The sequence below is a fragment of the Notolepis coatsorum genome (genome assembly GCF_963971535.1).
Source record: "Notolepis coatsorum genome assembly, chromosome: 17".
NCBI classification, from domain to species: domain Eukaryota; kingdom Metazoa; phylum Chordata; class Actinopteri; order Aulopiformes; family Paralepididae; genus Notolepis; species Notolepis coatsorum.
Window position 1 is genome coordinate 107,170,306 of NC_140181.1, and position 22,500 is coordinate 107,192,805.

Genomic DNA, 22,500 nt, shown 5'->3' on the forward strand with positions numbered 1-22,500 from the left:
GAACAGCTGATCAGAAGGACAACACCCCCTCCCTCCACCAGAGGCTCCAGGAACTCGTCTAGACATCACTCCAGGGCGGCATCCCCTAGCCGAGTAAGCGACCCTGAACTTGACCAACAGACGAGGTTTATACCCCCCGCAGACCCCCTTCCCCAACCGGTCCAAGCGAGACCCAGCCACCGGGAAGGAGCAGCATACACTGCGGAGAGGCTAAATCAGAGACTACAAGCCCTGGATGACCTAACGGAAGACGAAGAGGAAGAGGAGGAGAACCACGCCCGACGACAGCACAGTACTCTACCGGACCAGGAGGTCCAGTACAGCCCAGGCTATACCCCCGCGGAGCCGCGCTACAGACCCCCGACGCTATTCACGGGTGAGCACGACGCACGACCCGCACCGAGGAACAGCACCTGGACCAGCGGGCCATGGTACACAGCCGGTACCAGCCCATGCCAAGGAGCAGGAGGAGACTCGCCTAGGAGGCCTCTCCCCCAACGCTCGCCGATGTATCAACAATCCGCGTCATACATTGGCACACCTATGGTACCAGACTTCACCCAGGAGAACCGGGCCCAGTATACGGAGCTCCGCATGTGTCTGGAGACAATGTTGGTGGATGTCATTGATGAACGCCATAAATACGCGATACTACTGAAGCATTTAAAGGTACCCCGCGCGCACAACATAGCGCTCGCCTACGCCACTTCCACGACCCCATACACCGCAGCGCTGGTAGCGTTGGACCAGAGATATGGACGTATATGGGATTACGTGATCCAGGAGATCAGGCACATCGACCGCCTACCCCCAGCAACAGACAATCGAGCACTGGACGACCTGTCCATCAGAGTGCAGTCCCTAGTAGGGATGCTGGGAGCGCAGAGGGAAAAGGGTAGGCATGAACTATACGCCAACTCAAATGTAGAGAGGATCTTGGAGAAGCTACCGCCCGCCCGACAGGAGCGCTTTAGGCGGCAGAGAGACCACCGAGACCCTAATGACCCCGAACCGAACCTCCTCGATCTAGCCGACTTCCTGGCGAGAGAAGTCAGCAGCTTACGGCTAGATACATTCGGACGGAGCACCCCTGGCTCCAGAGAAGGAACCAGGAGACTAAATGATGGAAGAAGATCGGTGACTGTCATGCACCAATCGGAGTCAGTGCCAAGCAGTAGGAGCCACAGTACCCCCTCAAGAAAGGAGAAGTGGAAGATAGTGTGCCCCTACTGTGAGAAAGAACACTGGCTGTCACAATGTGACTCATTCCCCAAGATGAATGCGGAGGAAGCGAGTCAATGGATAAAGTCCAACAGACGCTGTTTTCGCTGTGCGCGATCACACATGGCAGCCGAATGCCGCTTAAAGAAGAAGTGCAGTCGGTGCGATGGAGCCCATCTGGACATACTCCACGACAGTAACAGACGGCGGCCTCCACCCGCACCATCAAGCAGCAAAGCAAGCGTCATGTACATCGACCCCGCCAGCAGCAGCGGAGCCAGAGTGCTCTTAAAGGTAGTCCGTGTGACATTGAGCTACCAGAATAAAGTCATGGACACTTACGCCGTCCTTGATGACGGGTCAGAGAAGACCCTTCTGCTCGCGTCCGCTGCGGCCCAGCTAGGGCTGCGGGGGAGCGAAAACCAAATGACAATTCGGACAATAAGAAGAGATTTGAAAACGATAAAGGGCGAGAATGTCTCATTCTCTATCGCAGCAAGCGGCCAGCCCGAGCGACGGTACAGGATTACAGACGCTTTCACCAGCCAAGAAATAGGACTCTCGCGGTACACATACCCCGTAGCCAAGCTGATGGAGAAATATGTACATCTACGCAAGCTACCGATCCCACTCATAGACGGTGCTACCCCGACACTGTTGATAGGCTCCGACCATGCAGACCTCATTGTCCCGATAGACCGGGTTCATACCGGACCCAGAGGCTGTCCTGCAGCAGTCGAGACCCACCTAGGATGGACTCTCCAAGGCCCACTCGCCAAATCTCTCAACCGAACCACAGCCACTAGCTGTCTCCACTCCCGAGTCACAGAGGGAGACACCGCACTCCTGCAGCATGTAGAGAGGCTATGGACCTTAGAACAAATGCCCTTTAAGAACGAAAAGAAAGACATTCGCTCTAAAGATGACATCTACGCCATTAACCTCCTCGAGACGGGAACAAAGAGAGTCCCAGTCAGCGGCGTGTTGAGATACGCCACGCCACTCCTGCGGCGGGAAGGGATGCCTACCTTTCACGCAAAGAAAGACGCCACAGAGCGGTACCTACTAAACACAGAGCGGCGCTTAGCCAAGGACCCCGCCCAAGAAAGTGTATACCGCGCTGAGATTGAGAAGCTCATCACAGCGGGACACGTCACAAAGATTGACATTAAAGAGGCCGACCAGACGACTGAATCGTGGTACGTGCCCCACCACAAGGTTCATCACAACGGCAAAGACCGCATCGTGTTTAACTGCAGCTACCAGATCGGATCCCAAAATCTGAATAAAGAGCTATTGCCCGGTCCTACACTCGGCCCCTCCCTACTAGGCGTACTACTCCGCTTCCGCCAGGACAAGGTGGCTATCAGCGGGGATATCAAAGGGATGTTCCTGCAGGTGAGATTAGTAGAGGAGGACAAGCCCCTGTTGCGGTTCCTATGGAGAGAGAGGCCAGGAGATGAGCACCCAGCCATCTACCAATGGGAAGTCCTCCCTTTCGGAACCACATGCAGCCCATGCTGTGCTACATTTGCACTACAGAGACATGTCGCAGAGGACCCAGCAGCGGACGAAGAGGTCCGACACAGTGTGAAGAACAGCTTCTACGTAGATAACTGTCTACAAAGCGTTTCGACCCAGGAAGAAGCCGAGGCTCTCCTACATAAACTCCGCGCCTCTCTGATCAAAGGCGGCTTTGATCTCAGGCAGTGGGCCAGCAGCGATCCGCACGTACTGCGCAGCCTCTCCTCCGAGGACAAGGCAGCGAGCAGCGAGACCTGGATGGCCACAATCCCAGGAGAAGCCCAAGAGATGACACTAGGACTAGTGTGGCGCTTCAAAACAGATTCGCTCCACTATAGACACAAACCCCTGACCACGGAGCAGGGAAGGTCGACGGCAATACCGACCACCAGACGGAGTGTGTACAGAACACTCGCCCGACAATATGACCCGTTAGGATGTATACTACCGTACACCACCAGGGCAAAGATGATTGTACGAGCATTGTGGGACAAGGACCAGGGCTGGGACGACCCCATTCCCGCACACCTTAAATCCACCGGGAGAGAGTGGGAGATGGAACTCCACTCACTCCCAGGCGTTAATATACGCCGAAGCTACTTCCCACCCACGGTGAGGCCAGAGACATGTAAAATGGATTTACACGTCTTCAGTGACGCCTCCGAGGTCGCCTACGGATCAGTAGCCTACTTGCGGGCCCAAGAAGAGGGGGGAGAGATCTACACAGCATTCATCCTCGCCCGCTCGAGAATAGCCCCACGCAAGCAACAGTCTATCCCACGTCTAGAGCTCTGCGCAGCCCTTGCAGGAGCGCATCTAGCCACGCTCATCCAACGTGAGCTCACCATTCCGGTGCATAGAACAATCCTGTGGTCAGATTCCACGACAGTACTCGCCTGGATCAAATCGGATTCATGCAAATACAAAGTCTTCGTGGGAGTCAGAGTCACTGAGATTCAAGAGTTAACCGGAGAGTTAACCGGAGAAGCAAACTGGCGCTAAGTTGATACAAAACACAACCCAGCTGACGTCATCACCCGGGGAATGTCCCTAGATGACTTAACCCGTCATAACATCTACAGTGACGGACCAGCATTCCTCAAGCTCCCGGAAGGAGATTGGCCCACGCCCACCCCGAGGGAAGCAAGTGACGAGGAGGCTGAGAATAAGAAACCCATGTTCTGTGGATTGAGCACTGTTGTCTCCGCAGACCCCAACATAGACGATTGCATTACCATAGAGAGTGCGCAGCAACGGACATTCCTGCGGCACCACCCAGAGATTAAGTCCCCCGCTGATATGTCAGCAGCTGACTACGAGGAAGCAGAACTGCTTCTACTGCAACGAGCCCAGAGAGACTCGTTCCCCGATGAACTAGACTGTCTACAGGGAGGAAAGCCCGTCCCATCAGACAGCAGATTGATTCATCTGGCCCCCGAGAGTGACACACATACCCTCATCAGAGTGGGTGGTCGCCTGCGGAGAGCCCCCAATTTACCGGATGACATTAAGTACCCGATCGTATTGAACAGCCGACACAAGGTCACAGAGCTGATTATAAAGAAATACGACGAGGATGTACACCACGCAGGAGCAGAGAGAGTCTTCGCGGAAATCAGACATCGTTACTGGATACTTCAAGGAAGAGAGGCGGTGCGACGCTTCCAGCGAACCTGTCTAGACTGCCGAAAGTGGCGCGCGCAGCCCAGCATACCACGGATGGCTGACCTACCTCCATGTCGCCTCCGACTCGGCGACAAGCCATTCCACTCAACAGGCATGGACTGTTTTGGCCCGCTGCACATAAAGAAAGGAAGAGGCACCGAGAAGCGGTGGGGTATTGTATTCAAATGCATGACCACCAGAGCGATACATATTGAGCTCCTTCCGACCATGAGCGCAGACTCATTCCTTATGGCCTTCCGAAGATTCACATCACGGAAAGGAAAACCGTCTACATTATTGTCCGATCACGGGACAAACTTCAAAGGCGGAGAAAGAGAGCTGAGGGAGAGCTTCCAAGCTATGGGCCCAGAACTTAAGACCCACCTCGCTCCAGCCCAGATTGACTTCCAATTCAACCCCCCAAACGCACCCCACTTCGGTGGAACTTGGGAACGAGAAGTACGTTCTATAAAGACAGCCCTGTACGCAGTACTTGGGGCCCAGACTGTGGCGGAAGAAGTCCTAATGACAGTCCTCACGGAGATTGAGGGAGTATTGAACTCAAAGCCCCTCGGTTACGTCTCCAGTGATGTAGCAGATGTCGACCCAGTCACCCCCAACACCCTCCTGATGGGGCGGCTAGATCCCGCGTTACCCCAGACAATGTACCGGCCTGAAGAAGCGAACGGCCGACGAATGTGGAGGTACAGCCAAGTATTAGCCGACAAGTTTTGGAGCAGTTTCCTACTGCACTACCTACCGTCTCTACAGACCCGCCAGAAGTGGGTAAAAGAGAGAGACAATTTGACGGAAGGAACAGTCGTCATGATTATTGACCAGTCACTACCCAGAGCTATGTGGCCGGCTGGCCGCGTAAGCAAAGTGATCACCGGTGCCGATGGCAAGGTCCGAGCAGCTGAAGTACTCGTCCAGGGGCGCATTTACACCCGTCCTGTGGCGAGGCTCATAGAACTGCCCCGACTCCCAGACACGATCGATGATGACCATGACCCTATGACTTTGTGAGTTGACTGACCCTTACAGCGAACCCTTGAGTGGTGGACAGTGCGGTTAATCTGTCTCTGCTTAACTAATTGGGTTGGGACCAATTAGGGGGCGGCTGTTCTGAAGGATCAGATTAAACCGAATATATATACGAGACCTTGGTGCCAGGTCGCCATACCCCTCAGACCAGGTTCAATCGTACCGCTCAACATGTATGGACAAGTCCTAGTTCCGCGTAGGAATATGTCTACCGCACCACTAATGGTACTATTTGTTCATAGTGCGTATATATACTGCGCTATTAAAGTAGAGCTTTCTTTTAGTCCAGTTCCTTACCCTCCAACAGAGTGACAGACGCAAAAGCCTCCCCGCGAACCACGTGTGGGCAGTAAGGCCAATTCGGCCCAGTATCGGCATTGAGACATCGTGTATATTAATATTTGAATAGTCATATTTGGCACTATATCGTCGAGTTGGACGTATTCTATTAAGCTAATAATAGTCTATTCATATGTAGTGCCTCGTGCGGTAAGAGTTCTATAGTAATCAGCACCCCCATCGTTTCGGGCATCAGCTGGACGCTTATCCAGGGTGGTTGACCCCACGTGAAGCTGCACCCGAGGAGCTCCAGGCCAAAGAGCGAGTGGACCTGTATATTGGATTATTCTACCGACGACGGCTAGCCTTCCCCGGCTTGGATTATGCTTTGAGTACTTTGATTATTCTATGGATAAAGGCCAACACTGCGGTGTGTTGGAAATACCCCCCCCCCCGGAGAGGACGACAGGTGAGAAGACGCTCTACACGACGAGGTCGCCTCACGTCTCTCCATCGTGGACCGGAGGACGGCGGCCACAGAGAGTCCAACTGCTTTCATCTGTGGATCGAGGATCGCTGGGCACCGGGTCGCACGACTGTGGGCTCTCCCAGGATACCCTCGGCCAGACGGGATACAGCCAGACTCTACCCCCCCCCTCCAGCTGTCCTACAAGCAGTCGGAACCTTCCCCTAGTGTATCCAGCTATATAATCATTCAAGTATCATTGCTATTGTTCCCTAAATATTCCAGGTTGTATATTTGCTTCCTGCGCAATCAGAGATTGGACATTCGATATTGATCTACCTACGAATACTCATTTGCCATAAAAGTGCATACTATTTCAAATCATAAATGTAATTAAGTGATCGTTGTACATACCTTTTGCTATGTATTATTAATAAACGCAGACTTTCGACTTGGTACATTTGTGTTGGATCCGTTTCATCAGGTGGGAGTGTTTATCATAATTATTTATACCTAGTACTGGGTGGCCAGAGTCTAAAGTACAAGAGGTAGTGGTAGTAAGTATCATATCTAACAATACAGTCAGGGAATTGTACCCCTCAGTTACAGTCGAGGTCAGTGTTTCAATTCAATGCTACTTTCGCTTGCTGACTGGCGTTACATTAGCCCATATTGTGACTGTGATGCACGCCAACAGGGTTTGGACGAGTCAGCGTTACATAATAAACGAGACTACATTAGTCTACTCGTAAATTGGCTAACCTATTTTGTTTACTCAGGAGTTCAGGTCATATGAACAGGTCTATGACCAAAAGAGCATAAAAGTGTCTTCATTGGTTAGCCACAGTTTATATAGGCTACTATCACCAAGCCTTTCACCCCAGGCATTACAGAGCACTGCGCGATCTAGCTAGCTAACGTTATACCAAGATGCAAACCGAATTTGCCTGGTGCCATTACCTTTCCTTTATTCTACTGTATTTCAATAATCGTATCTAATATGGTATGGTTTTCATATGCCGTTGAATATGTTGGATCAGCTGTAATGCATTGCATTACAAATATATTGCCTTCATGTATGTATTATGAATAATAATTTTCTTTATTCATGTTACTTCTTGTCTAACTCCAGGGAAGATGGCAAATAAGCTAATTTCCCAAAATGTTGGAGTTTTCCTTTAACACAACGCAGAGATGGCAAGACGAGACCGGCTACACATATACATTACATCCATATACATTCTTGGATAGCTTGATTTGTAGATGAAAAATCAGCTTTTTGGAACTGTCAATTGTAAATGAGAATATATATAGTTCCGTTTTTCTTCCACTGTTTGCAAACATTACCAACAACAGCTGCAAACTGCAATTAAATTCAAAGATCATATTCACCTGTTGTTTAGTGTCAATCAGTCAATCAACTAGAGAATGAAATCATGTGGATGATGGGATTGCCTTTAATGTGGAAATAAGACCCACATCTAAAACTACAGTGACAGTGGCTCTGGTGGGTAGAGCAGTTGCCTGGTAATCCGAGGTTCCCGGTTCGATTCCCTCTCCTCCCGGGCAGGGTGTCGAAGTGTCCTTGAGCAAGACACTTAACCCCTTACCTAATTGCTCCCGATGAGCAGGTTGGCACCTTACATGGTCGCCTCCGCCATCGGTGTGTGAATGTGTGAGTGAATGGGTCAAATGTGAGGAACAAAATTGTAAAGTGCTTTGGATAAAAGCTGCTACCATTTACCATTTGACCTATGAGAGAACATAAAGCTGCTGGCGACTCTTACCATCTCTTTGTAGTTGGGGTAGAAGGTCTGTTCGATCAGAGGAAACTTCTCAGCACCCAGCTTCCTGTACGTGTTGATCAGCTGGGCGAACTAGACACACAGAAGGCCATCCATACCTCAGTTATACTTCATCGATCACTTCATGCAGAACTACTGTATGACTCACTGAACACCCAGAACATGTTAAAACAATATCACAAACTATAGATAGAATGGATTTTCAAAATGTCAAATCGCTAGTCACAACCAAATGTGTCTATAATTCTGAAGTCAAAGATGTTTACACAAGATTGAAGGTTATTAATTATAATCCAGGTTATATTAATAATGGAAAAGCGTCTCGCATGTTGGACTGATCCACTCGGATAGCAAGTGGAAAACACTAAAAATTTAAATTAAAAAACGAAATGACGAGTCAGAGGAGATGGTTTTGAGAAGAAAATAAAACCATGCCCTATTCTAAAAGGAATAGAAAAGGGACCTGATCAAGGGCCAAGGGGAAGACTATGAGGTAATGATCTATTACTGCTTGGTGGAGCAGGGGAGAGTCTGTTTGCTGTTGTTTGACTGCCTGTTCTGATTAAATAAAATAAAATAAAATGTATTTGTAAGGCCCGACAACACACGTTAATGTCCCCATGGGGCCGGACACGTCTTCTGTAAATAAGTCAAAAAGAAACATCACAATAAATCAAGAACAAAACAAAAACACCATAAAGTCCAAAACATTTCAAATAAATAAATGCAACACTCCCAGACATACCCCACGCGAAGGTAAGGCAAAACTCACTAAAACCTAGCAATCGGAAAAAAATGCACCACAGGCAATGTGGAGGAGAGAAACCTTAGAAGGGCCGTTCAGAAACAAGTGGATCCTTCACCACCAGGGGGTGAAGGTGTTTGAGCACCGAGTGGCACCGGTCCATTGAAACCCCTGTGAGACCCCGTCGGTAGTCCAGGTCCCCTGTGACAGAGGAAGCCTCGGTCGCCCTTCTTAGCGCAACAGAGTGGATTTCCATTAGAGAAAAGCACCGGTGCATATTGCGCATCATGTGCGTTAGACCCAGGTGGACCACTGAGTGAGTGGGCTGTGGCCGCCCTGCCCTGCGTGTGCGTTAGACCTAGGTGGACCACTGAGTGAGTGGGCTGTGGCCGCCCTGCCCTGCGTGGCTCATCACTGACAGCACGGCGACCGTCCTGTGAGGATGGAACTCACTCTCAGAGATGACAAAATCACTGGTTCTTGATGGGGAAAAGGAGCGCTCTTTTACCAATTGATTCCAGATCCAGCACCTAGATGCACTTTAAAATAGGCGTAAAAAAGAAAGAAGCCTATTATATTTTGGTCCTGGGGCCTGGAAGGACCTCCAGACACGTTTCTCAAACTGGCTTCAAACTAAAAAATATCGGAAATCCTTTCCACCTGCCGCTCCTGCTTTGATGTTGAATATAAAATGTTGGTTGATTGCTATGGTTTTATTGTGCTTGTATTTCTTTTAACTGAATTTGACTTTTCATTTAAAATATTGGTTGTATGGTAGTCTACTGTATGTGTATTGCGTCTTCTTATGTATGTTTTGTCATAATTTGTGCTCGCCTTTGTGGCCAGATCACCCTTGAAAAAGAGACCTCGGTCTCGATGGGTTTTTATTTTCTGGTTAAATAAAGGTTTTGATGATGATGCTCGACCGCTGTCACCGCAAGGGAGAACCTGGTTGAGGCCAGTCGACTGGGTCTGGTGAGAGACAGAGAACTGTGTACGTGGTCTGCATGGGAACCGCACAGGGGGGGGGGGGTCGCCTGCACGACAGGCCCAGTGAACCACCGCCGTCGGGGATCAATACGAGGTGGCGCTACGCTTGACCCTGCGAAGTGGGCTCTGCTCCAGCTCTGCCGGCGTGACCTCTTCAGAGACACAGCCAGACCAGCAGCCGTATTGTGACGGTGCTGATGTGAAACTGTAACCTGCACAAGGGTGTTGTTTGATAGGCTGCTTTTGAAACGATTTCGGTTGGAATATTCTCTCTCCGAGACCATGTAATGTCGTTAGGCCCAAACAGCCTTTTTGCTCTTTATTAGAAAGAATTAAGCTTCTGTGGTGATTAGACATAATTCACCCACGGAACTGTTGTTGGGAATAAATGTTCCGCATGGACGAACGTCGGCATCTAGTCAGTTAGCTAGTAACGAGACAGAGTTGTTGTTGTATCTCATGCACAATAAACGTTTAGCATGGTCTTTTGACACCCCGCCTCAGACTCCTATCCTTCGGCACTACACTTCACAACGTTCTCGATGCACGGTCATGGCCTGGGACGGGTGCAGAAAATGGTGGGAGGCTGGACCTTTCTGATTCCAGGCCGCGGTCACTTCCTCGATGGAGGCTCCGAACAGAGCGTCCTCGCAGTAGGGGCTGAGGAGGAGGGGTCTCTCATGATAGATAATAACCCTTTGCCTTTCCTGCAGCTACAGCCTGCGCCTGAGTTGGTGAAGAATAGCACCAGTGGATCTGACATGATGTCCATGTGCTCTGGTAAAGAGATAGGTGAGAGGCAGATAGGTGAGAGGCAGATAGGTGAGGGACAGATAGGTGAGAGGCAGATAGGTGAGAGGCAGATAGGTGAGAGGCAGATAGGTGAGAGGCAGATAGGTGAGAGGCAGATAGGTGAGAGGCAGATAGGTGAGAGGCAGATAGGGGAGAGGCAGATAGGGGAGAGACAGATAGGTGAGGGACAGATAGGTGAGAGGCAGATAGGGGAGAGGCAGATAGGTGAGGGACAGATAGGTGAGGGACAGATAGGTGAGAGACAGATAGGTGAGAGGCAGATAGGGGAGAGGCAGATAGGTGAGAGGCAGATAGGGGAGAGGCAGATAGGTGAGAGACAGATAGGGGAGAAACAGATAGGTCAGAGACAGATAGGTGAGAGACAGATAGGGGAGAGACAGATAGGTGAGAGACAGATAGGGGAGAGGCAGATAGGTGATAGACAGACAGATAGGTGAGAGACAGATAGGTGAGAGACAGATATGGGAGAGACAGATAGGGGAGAGACAGATAGGGGAGAGACAGATAGGTGAGAGACAGATATGGGAGAGACAGATAGGGGAGAGACAGATAGGGGAGAGACAGATAGGTGAGAGACAGATAGGTGAGAGACAGATAGGTGAGAGACAGATAGGTGAGGGACAGATAGGGGAGAGACAGATAGGTGAGAGACAGATAGGTGAGGGACAGATAGGTGAGAGACAGATAGGTGAGAGACAGATAGGTGAGAGACAGACAGATAGGAGAGAGATAGATAGGTGAGAGACAGATAGGTGAGAGACAGATAGGTGAGAGACAGACAGATAGGAGAGAGACAGATAGGTGAGAGACAGATAGGTGAGAGACAGATAGGTGAGAGACAGATCAGATAGGTGAGAGACAGATAGGAGAGAGACAGATAGGTGAGAGACAGACAGATAGGAGAGAGATAGATAGGTGAGAGACAGAGAGGTGAGAGACAGATAGGTGAGAGACAGATCAGATAGGTGAGAGACAGATAGGAGAGAGACAGACAGATAGGTGAGATACAGATAGGGGAGAGACAGATAGGTGAGGGACAGATAGGTGAGAGACGGATAGGTGAGGGACAGATCAGATAGGTGAGAGACAGATAGGCGAGAGATAGATAGGTGAGAGACAGATAGGTGAGAGACAGATAGGGGAGAGACAGATAAGGGAGAGTCAGATAGGTGAGAGACAGATAGATGAGGGACAGATAGGTGAGAGACAGATAGGGGAGACACAGATAGGTGAGAGACAGATAGGTGAGAGACAGATAGGTGAGGGACAGATAGGTGAGAGGCAGATAGGTGAGAGGCAGATAGGGGAGAGACAGATATGGGAGAGACAGATAGGTGAGAGACAGATAGGTGAGAGGCAGATAGGTGAGAGGCAGATAGGTGAGAGACAGATAGGTGAGAGACAGATAGATAGGAGAGAGACAGATAGGTGAGAGACAGATAGGTGAGAGACAGATAGGTGAGAGACAGATAGGTGAGAGGCAGATAGGTGAGAGACAGATAGGTGAGGGACAGATAGGTGAGAGGCAGATAGGTGAGAGACAGATAGGTGAGAGACAGATAGGGGAGAGACAGATAGGTGAGAGACAGATAGGTGAGAGACAGATAGGGGATAGACAGATAGGGGAGAGACAGATAGGGGAGAGACAGATAGGTGAGAGACAGATAGGGGAGATACAGATAGGGGAGATACAGATAGGGGAGAGACAGATAGGTGAGAGACAGATAGGTGAGAGACAGATAGGTGAGGGACAGATAGGTGAGAGACAGATAGGTGAGGGACAGATAGGGGAGATACAGATAGGGGAGATACAGATAGGGGAGAGACAGATAGGTGAGGGACAGATAGGTGAGAGACAGATAGGTGAGGGACAGATAGGGGAGATACAGATAGGTGAGGGACAGATAGGTGAGGGACAGATAGGGGAGAGACAGATAGGTGAGAGGCAGATAGGTGAGGGACAGATAGGGGAGATACAGATAGGTGAGGGACAGATAGGGGAGAGACAGATAGGGGAGAGACAGATAGGTGAGGGACAGATAGGGGAGATACAGATAGGTGAGGGACAGATAGGTGAGAGGCAGATAGGGGAGAGACAGATAGGTGAGGGACAGATAGGTGAGAGGCAGATAGGGGAGAGACAGATAGGTGAGGGACAGATAGGTGAGAGACAGATAGGTGAGGGACAGATAGGTGAGAGGCAGATAGGTGAGGGACAGATAGGTGAGAGACAGATAGGGGAGAGTCAGATAGGTGAGGGACAGATAGGTGAGAGACAGATAGGTGAGGGACAGATAGGTGAGAGAATAACAACAGTGCTGACAGCACTCTGAGCCACAGAGGAGTGCGCCTGGTCTTGCAGATGCAGCTTTAATGAGTTTAGGGAACACAGCGAAGATGCTGTCATCTTCAATTCATAATAAACACGAGATACTTGTACCCTAGTGATTATGGATAAGCACTCAATGAAGAAACCCAGTCTCCTTGCCAAACATGCTTAAAACTCTAAGCACTAGGGAGGCTGGGTAGTGTAGAGGTCTAAACACTAGAGAGGCTGGGTAGTGTAGAGGTCTAAACACTGGAGAGGCTGGGTAGTGTAGAGGTCTAAACACAGTAAGAAGCATTTTGTATGAAAGTATTCTGTACTTCTGTATGACAACTATTAAAGAAACTTGAAACTTGAAAGAAACTAGAGAGGTTGGGTAGTGTAGAGGTCTAAACACTAGAGAGGCTGGGTAGTGTAGAGGTCTAAGCACTAGAGAGGCTGCGTAGTGTAGAGGTCTAAACACTAGAGAGGCTGGGTAGTGTAGAAGTCTAAGCACTAGAGAGGCTGGGTAGTGTAGAGGTCTAAGTACTAGGAGAGGCTGGGTAGTGTAGAGGTCTAAACACTAGGAGAGGCTGGGTAGTGTAGAGGTCTAAGCACTAGGAGTGGCTGGGTAGTGTAGAAGTCTACGCACTAGAGAGGCTGGGTAGTGTAGAGGTCTAAACACTAGAGAGGCTGGGTAGTGTAGAGGTCTAAACACTAGAGAGGCTGGGTAGTGTAGAGGTCTAAACACTAGAGAGGCTGGGTAGTGTAGAGGTCTAAACACTAGAGAGGCTGGGTAGTGTAGAAGTCTAAGCACTAGAGAGGCTGGGTAGTGTAGAGGTCTAAGTACTAGGAGAGGCTGGGTAGTGTAGAGGTCTAAACACTAGAGAGGCTGGGTAGTGTAGAGGTCTAAACACTAGAGATGCTGGGTAGTGTAGAGGTCTAAACACTAGAGATGCTGGGTAGTGTAGAGGTCTAAGTACTCTCCTATGTTACATTCTCCCAGTGAAACTCTGGCGACTCCACATGTATCAGAGGAGGCATGTGGTAGTCTACACCCTCCCCAGACCGACAGTAGGGCAGCATGTGGTAGTCTACACCCTCCCCAGACTGACAGTAGGGCAGTATGTGGTAGTCTACACCCTCCCCAGACCGACAGTAGGGCAGCATGTGGTAGTCTACACCCTTCCCAGACCGACGGTAGGGCAGCATGTGGTAGTCTACACCCTCCCCAGACCGACGGTAGGGCAGCATGTGGTAGTCTACACCCTCCCCAGACAGACAGTAGGGCAGCATGTGATAGTCTACACCCTCCCCAGACCGACAGTAGGGCAGCATGTGGTAGTCTACACCCTCCCCAGACCGACAGTAGGGCAGCATGTGGTTGTCTACACCCTCCCCAGACCAACAGTAGGGCAGCATGTGATAGTCTACACCCTCCCCAGACCGACAGTAGGGCAGCATGTGGTAGTCTACACCCTCCCCAGACCGACAGTAGGGCAGCATGTGGTAGTCTATACACCCTCCCCAGACCGACAGTAGGGCAGCATGTGGTAGTCTACACCCTCCCCAGACCGACAGTAGGGCAGCATGTGGTAGTCTACACCCTCTCCAGACCAACAGTAGGGCAGCATGTGGTAGTCTACACCCTCCCCAGACCCACAGTAGGGCAGCATGTGGTAGTCTACACCCTCCCCAGACCCACAGTAGGGCAGCATGTGGTAGTCTACACCCTCCCCAGACCGACGGTGGGACAATGCGCGTGATGACCAGGAAGGGAATTGGCTAAATTGGGATGGGAGAAAAATTATAATGATAATAATAATAATAATAATTTGGAGCAGTCCAGTAGGCGAGGCAAGAGGCTGAAGCCAGTATGATATATAACTACTGTCTGCCTCTCCCAGCTGCTTCTCCCCCGAAGACAGTGATGGTCTCCCACAGAGCTGGCCGGCCGCTGTTTGCTCACCGCCCATGGCTTGTCACACAGGTTGTATATGGAGTCCAGGGAGTTGACGGTGGGAACGCCCCCGAACTGCAGGCCGATGATCAGGGTGCGGAAGTCCTCGTTCTGGGTCATACTGAAGGCATGCTGCCGAATGAGGGCCAGGTCCGGCTTGAAGGACCTGCAGAGGTCACACAGGGAGGTCAAGTACAGTGGAGACGTGGTGTGATGATGATCTGAGAATATATGAGACTGTGACGGGGAAACACACTGTGACTAACCACCTTGTTTTACTATCAGTGCAGTATGTGGGTCTGTCTCGATGCTAAACAGTTGCTCATATAAGGAAAAGAGGCATAATTAATTGTGATTCAGGATGGGTTATGAGTGTGTGTTTGTGGGTGTGCGTGTGTGTGTGTGTGTGTGTGTGAGTGTGTGTGTATGAGTGTGTGTGCGTGCGTGAGTGTGTGTGTGTGTGTGAGTGCGTGTGTGTGTTTGTGTGTATGTGTGTGTGTGAGTGAATGTGTGTGCGTGAGTGTGTGTGTGTGTGCACGTGAGTGTGTGTGTGTGTGAGTGCGTGTGTGTGTTTGTGTGTATGTGCGTGAGTGTGTGTGTGCGTGAGTGTGTGTGTGCGTGAGTGTGTGTGTGTGTGTGTGTGTGTGCGTGAGTGTGTGTGTGTGCGTGAGTGTGCGTGAGTGTGCGTGTGAGTGCGTGTGTATGTGTGTGCGAGCACGTGTGTGTGTGTGTGTGTATGTGTGTGCGAGCACGTGTATGTGTGTGCGTGAGTGTGCGTGTGTGTGTCTCCTACCTGACGACCTTGGTTCCGTTCCTCAGGACCTGCAGGTCCACGTTACAGGTCCCGTTGGCGTGAGCCACGATATTGATGTCATTGAATTCAGCCTGATGGGGCAGAGAGATATTAGATATATCACATATAAATAGGAATAGAAGCCGTGTTGTATTCCAATCTACATGCGATGCGCACACATCCACACGCACACACTCACTTTAAACACTCACCTTTAACACTCACTTAGACACTTTAAACACGTTTTAACACTACACCATATTGTATCTATTTATTACTAAAAGATTTGCCATACATCTCTACCACATTTATGCATTTGTTGCATTTTGTACTTTAGTTGTATATTGTATATTTTGTATAGTGTTTGGTCTTTATTATTTAAATGTTTTACTGTATGAAGCACAATCTCAGGAGGCTCATACAGAACCAAGCATCTCACTGTAATGTACATGTACCTTAGTTATATCTATGTGACAAATAAAACAATACTTGAACTTGAAACTTGTATATCATTACATGTTGTGTATCATTACATGTTGTGTATCACTACATGTTGTGTATCATTACATGTTGTGTATCATTACATGTTGTGTATCATTACAGTACATGTTGTGTATCATTACATGTTGTGTATCACTACATGTTGTGTATCATTACATGTTGTGTATCATTCCTCACCATATATATCCATATATATTTTTTTTATCCACTTTTTCTCCCATTTTCTATATTTTCTCCCATCCCAATTTCGTATCATCCAATTCAACCCTCCCCTGTCACGAACGCTGTTTCTTGCCTCCCACAAGCCGGCTGCAATGTGGACTAAGTCATACATAGCACAAGTCCCCTCCGGTACTTGAGGTAACAGCAGTCGCATCTTTTCACCTGCGCAGCTCGATCTCTCAGTGGCGAGGAGTAACGCGTGGGAGGCTCATGCTGCCCCCGACACTTCCTGATTCTACTGCGCAGGCGCACCAACCGACCTGTAGGAGTCGCTGTCCACAACGCCCGATCCCCACCCATCAGTTTCCCACCCCCTAATACGGCCAATGTGTATTAGTACGGACGACCAGCTAAACTGAAAGCAAATGTGGAGCGCTGGGCTCGAACAGGCAAGCCCAGCGTCTCCAGATTTCGTGGCGAGCGCCTTGCCCACTACGCCACGTAGCCGCCCATATATCCATATATATATACACCATATATATCCCCATATACTGTATCACCATAAACAAAGTGGCCTATTGGGATGCTAGATCCTGATTGATTGATTGATTGATTGATTGATTGAAAACTTTATTAACAGATTGCAGAATGGGTACAGTACAGTACAGCTCAATACATACAATTGTAAAGGGGATGCAGACCAGAGAAAGACTTTCGTCTTGTTTACATCAGGGTCCCCCATTTTCAATTCATCGTAACATATATGACACACATGACATACAGATAGACAGTACTGCTACATCTATACATTTATGACATACCAGATTTGCAAATACAGTACTTCCTAATGTGAAACATGTTGATTTTATGTCTGCACTTGTATTTTTTCTGATGTAAAGCACTTTGAGCTCCAACTCTTGTATGAGAGGTGCTATACAAATATACAGAAAGTTATTATTATCATTACATGTTGTATATATAATATCACAGTACTTCACATCACGGTTCAGTGAGCCTCACCTGCTCTACTCTGATGTCATAATCTCCCTGGATTTTCTTCCCCCGGAAAACCTTTGCCCTAAGAAACAAAGAGAGAGAGAGACGGAGAATTGATGAGTCTTTAGTGTGATGATAGCATTCATTGAGATAATAATGTAAATCCTCCTCTATGGATTAACCACCGGCGAGCTCACCGTGAATCAGTTTACAACAACATTATGGCAGAATAATATAGTCGATGTGGAGAAACAACACAGTTCATTGGGTATCGATCGTTGATTTTTACGGAGCGGACAAAATGCTTTTCGATTAACTGACCTATCAATCTCAAAAACCCACCCTCTTTCCTAGATTCTCCAATCACAACTACACCGGTTGTGATTGGAGGATCGAGGAAAGAAGGCGGGGTTTGAGACGGGTCAATTGATCACACCCTAAACTCCCTGGATTTACAGCCTTTGAGTGTAATTCTTCCCATCCTATGGTCAAAGCTGCTGAAAGGGCAACAGACGTCTGCGACGAGAGACAGTGTCTAGACGAGGCTTATTCACGTCATGCATCACACTCAGTTTAACGGCAGGCCACCTGACATGTCACCCTGGACAGTAGGAGGCCGGTGAACGACGTAGAGAGAGAGAGAGAGAGAGAGAGAGACGTCACATGCCTTCTGACACAAGAACATTCACATCCTCATAAAATGGCTGAACATTCTCCTGTTTGCAATCCAGTTCCCGTCAGATCTTATCTCGGTGGGAAACCAAGTCTGCCGGCGGCAATGCTAATAATGTTACTTCTCATTCTCAGAGATCTCTCAGAGTGCCGCGCCCTCGTATCCGTTGCAGTTTCTGAATAAGAAGCACATCGGAAAGAGAGACCTCTCTGTCTCGTTGCTGCATCGATCGACTGGGACTTTGACACTGTGGGCCTTATTAGGGGAGAGAGAGTAATGATCTGCCCCGAGCTGAACCCAGTGTCCGCCCGGCCGTCTGGGGACCATTAAAGCACTTCCCGCCCCCCTCTCCGTTCTCTGGAGTTGCCATGGAGTTACTCTCTAACTCACTAATGAATTCTGCAAAGCTTTTTTGTAGCAGCGTCCATCACATTTACATTTACATTTACATTTAGTCATTTAGCTGACGCTTTTATCCAAAGCGACTTACAAGTTCTGTACGACAAGCCATCAGGAAGGGCACAACTCTATCAGCTGAGTAACAATGTTCATCAAAGTGTTGAGTGCTACAGTGTAGGTTAGTTTATTAGGACAAGTGCATCACAGTAAGGTTAGTTAGGGTTAGATTTTTTTTTTTTTTTTTTTTTTTTTTTTTTTTTTCATCAGTTCTATGGGCCACTCTGTTTGTTGGTCCACAGAAATGTCCACACCCTCAAGCAGCCGCAGGTTTCCGCCCTAGGAGGCTGAAATTGGGCATGGATGTGTGTGTGTGTGTGTGTGTGTGTGTGTGTGTGTGTGTGTGTGTGTGTATGTGTGTGTGTGAAGGCGTGTGTGTTCATGCCAATTGGCAAAAAAGTAGGCGTGGCCACATGGGAGTGGTCTATTGCAGCTGTTTTACTGTCACAAATTCACCTGTCGGGGAGCTGACGCCCGATCTTCTGAGGTATTGTGTTGAAATGCCGCGGTGCACTTAGCTCTGATATAAGCCCACAGGTGACGAAGGCCGGGAGATTGCGACCCCCTCTGCGTGCCCCCCTGTCTCCGGAGGTCTCGTAGTGGTGACCGGAGTGCCGGATGTCCCGCGATGTTGTCGGGGAGTTCGCGACCCTCTCTGCGCCACCCCCCTTCCCCCTGTCTCCGGCTGTCCCTGAGCAACGACCGGAGTGTTGAATGTCCCCATGACTAAGACGGGGAGGACGTGACCCTCTTGCGCCGCCCCTGTGCCTCAAATAGATCCGCTATCAACTCTATCTTTAATCTTTCAAAATGTTCAGTTGCTATCGCTATTAGCTCTATCTTTAATTTTTCAAAATGTACAGTTGCTATTGCATGCACTCATCTGTGTTTCACCACACACATGAGTGCATGCTTACCAACTGTCCGTCTGCAACACTACTATCACCGACATCTAAGAAGGGAGATCCCCCCTTGAATGGCCCTTCTAAGGTTTCTCTCCTCCACATTGCCTGTGGAGCTTTTTTTCCCTATTGTTAGGTTTTAGTGAGTTTTTCCTTACCTTCGCGTGGGGTATGTCTGGGAGTGCTTGCATTCTTTCATTTATTTGCATTCATCTAAAAAATGTTTGGACCTTATGGTGTTCTTGTTCTGTTCTTGACTTATTGTTATGTTGTCTTCTTGACTTGTTTAAAGAAGACCTGTACGGCCCATGGGGACATTAACGTGTGTTGTCGGGCCCTATAAATAAATTTGATTTGATTTGATTTGTGTGCGTGAGTGTGTGTGTGCGTGCGCGTGAGTGTGTGTGTGCGTGCGCGTGAGTGTGTGTGTGTGCGTGAGCGTGTGTGTGTGTGTGTGTGTGTGTGTGTGTGTGTGTGTGTGTTTGGGAGTTTCTCTTCCCCCCCCCCCTGTCTGTCTTGTATCAAAAAGTAAATGAATAATTCATCACTGATGTAATTTGATAGCAGGGATCCGTTTGGCTGTGGAGGAGAAACAGGCGTCGGAATATGATTCACAACTTACGACAGAGGCAATGAAAATGGACGCAGACAGTGTGTTTCCAAAACATGACTCACATCACAAACAGCAGCAAGGCATGAAACGGAAAATGTGTCCGTGTTGGTTTTGGGGAATAATTGCTCCATTATCACAACTGCCTCTCGAATCCCTGTCACTGTTTTTGACTAGATTTTGACATCGTGAGCTGTGTTGGAGGCACACTGTGATACATTTATAATACATACATACTGGACCTGGGGACACTAACCCATCCATCTACATGCACTGCACACACATCCACACATACATCCGGTTGCTAAGCAATATTCATGTGTAATGCTCCCCATTGATTTCCACTAGCATGCATAGCACATTCTTTGCTTCTAATCTCAAAAAACTAAACATTGGTGCAAGTGCTTTTTGGATGGCCTGTGGAGGCCTCGGAAAAGCTTCTTAAAATGATGTGGACCAGCCTCCCCCTAAAATGGCAGCTGGAGTGCAGCAATTACTTAAATTGCAATATCCCCCTTTGTCAGAGAGAGAGGGGGGGGGTGAAGATAGAGAGAGGGAGAGAGAGAGTGGGAGAGAGAGAGTGGGAGAAGAGAGGGAAAGAGAGAGAGAGAGGGGGTGGAGAGAGAGCGCGGGAGGAGAGAGGGAGTGGAGAGAGAGAGAGGGAGGAGAGAGGGAAAGAGAGAGAGGGGGGGTGGAGAGAGAGCGCGGGAGGAGAGAGGGAGTGGAGAGAGAGAGAGGGAGGAGAGAGGAAAAGAGAGAGAGGGGTGGAGAGAGCGAGAGGAGAGAGGGAAAGAGAAAGGGGGTGGAGAGAGAGAGATGGAGGAGAGAGGGAAAGAGAGGGGATGGAGAGAGAGGGGTGGAGAAAGAGTGTGAGGAGAGAGGGAAAGAGAGAGAGAGGGAGAGAGAGAGAGAGAGGAGAGAGAGAGAGTGGGAGGAGAGAGGGAAAGAGAGAGAGAGAGGGTGGAGAGAGAGAGCGGGATGAGAGAGGGAGTGGAGAGAGAGAGAGGGAGGAGAGAGGAAAAGAGAGAGAGAGGGGTGGAGAGAGAGGGAGGAGAGAGGGAAAGAGAAAGGGGGTGGAGAGAGAGAGCTGGAGGAGAGAGGGAAAGAGAGGCGTGGAGAGAGAGAGGGAGGAGAGAGGGAAAGAGAGGGGATTGAGAGAGAGGGGTGGAGAAAGAGAGTGAGGAGAGAGGGAAAGAGAGAGAGAGGGAGAGAGAGAGAGAGAGAGGGGGGGGGAGAGAGGTGTAGAGGACATTCATTTATGTAAACCAACCAATTAAAATATGATGAGAAGCTTAAAAAGGAGGCAAAGGCATCTGTTGATCTTTTCTGATGAATGAAATCACATCATGCAAATAAACTAGCAGGTTTCTAGAGCAGGATAGAATGGGTTACAGGCAATATAACCACACAGCAACTGTTCTGGTAAAGATGAAAGGACACTGCCAGCCTTTGAGGAATCACCAAAGGGTCTATTTCTGTGGCAGAGGGAGAGACAGAGCTGATGAGGCTGAATCTGAACGGCTCATGACTCAGCCTACTTACCATTCTGGACGGGAGCGCCTTCAGGGAGCAGGGATCTCATCACCTCAAAAGCCCCGTTCTTCAAAAAGCGACTGAAGTGACGAGATCACTGCGCCCAGGCAGCAGTGGTTCGGCAAAAAAAAAAATCCTAGTATATATCTGCTTAGAAAAAGAAAATGTCGATTATTTTTTTTAATTTCTCCACGTGGTAAATACACAGGTCACAACATGTTTAGAGGAACGTTTTGGAGTTGTATTTGGAGTGTATTTTGTGACTGTTGGGAACTAGGCTACACTGGCTCACCTACTTCCAGTGAATGACACTAAGCTATAGGCTAACGGTGCGGCTGTTCCCTAAGCTTAGCCTAATGCATGCACAGAGAAGAAAAGGGTGTACATGTAGCTGCTTGTCTAACTCCAGGGTAGTTGGCAAATAAGCAAATTTCCCAAAAAGTTGCCGTGTTCCTTTAAGTTGGCAAGCATGAAACACCTCTCTCCAGTTTGACCAGAGATTTTTCACCAGTTTTCACCAGTTGTCTATATATCGTAATGGACACGTTGTGATAATTCAAATGAAAAGTTCCTTGTGTAACTACTGTGTTTGTATGTCAGAGAGTGATGAATGAAAATTGAGTACCTCAGAGGAGGAAGTCCGTTCTAAGTTTTCAGAGGAACAATGTTTTCAAACGTTATTATCTAAAGATGGTAAGTTAAGAGTGTTGTGTTCATTCATAGTTAGAGACAGTAGAGGTTGAGTACTTTATTATCTAAAGATGGTAAGTTAGACAGAGCGGCACGGTGGTGTAGTGGTTAACACTGTCGCCTCACAGCAAGAAGGTCCAGGGTTCGATTCCCACTTGGGGACCAGCTTTCCATGATGCCAGGTACTCAGGTGGGGTATATCCCGGGCCTTTCTGTGTGGAGTTTGCATGTTCTCCCCGTGCTCGCAAGCCAGGGTTTCCCCCCCGATAAGATAAACCCAATGGAAAAACATGCACAACAGATCGCTAACGCTGTGGCGTCCTTGACGAAGACGGACAGGAGCACTTGGATTGGTCCCCGGGGCTGC

At 48.9% G+C, this 22,500-nt stretch overlaps 1 protein-coding gene across 2 annotated transcripts in view; it reads right to left on the reverse strand.

Annotated features, from left to right (window-relative positions):
- syn2a (synapsin IIa) overlaps window positions 1-22,500 on the reverse strand; it is a gene marked incomplete at its 3' end in the record, with an annotated part of 47,078 nt that overhangs the window by 7,872 nt on the left and 16,706 nt on the right. For both annotated transcript variants that reach the window (XM_084334107.1, XM_084334106.1), the window contains exons 2-5: window positions 17,294-17,351; window positions 15,611-15,702; window positions 14,827-14,983; window positions 7,987-8,076 (exon numbers count right to left, since the gene is read on the reverse strand). In XM_084334107.1, coding sequence (XP_084190233.1) covers window positions 7,987-8,076; window positions 14,827-14,983; window positions 15,611-15,702; window positions 17,294-17,351 — 397 coding nt within the window. The remainder of the gene's footprint in view (window positions 1-7,986; window positions 8,077-14,826; window positions 14,984-15,610; window positions 15,703-17,293; window positions 17,352-22,500) is intronic.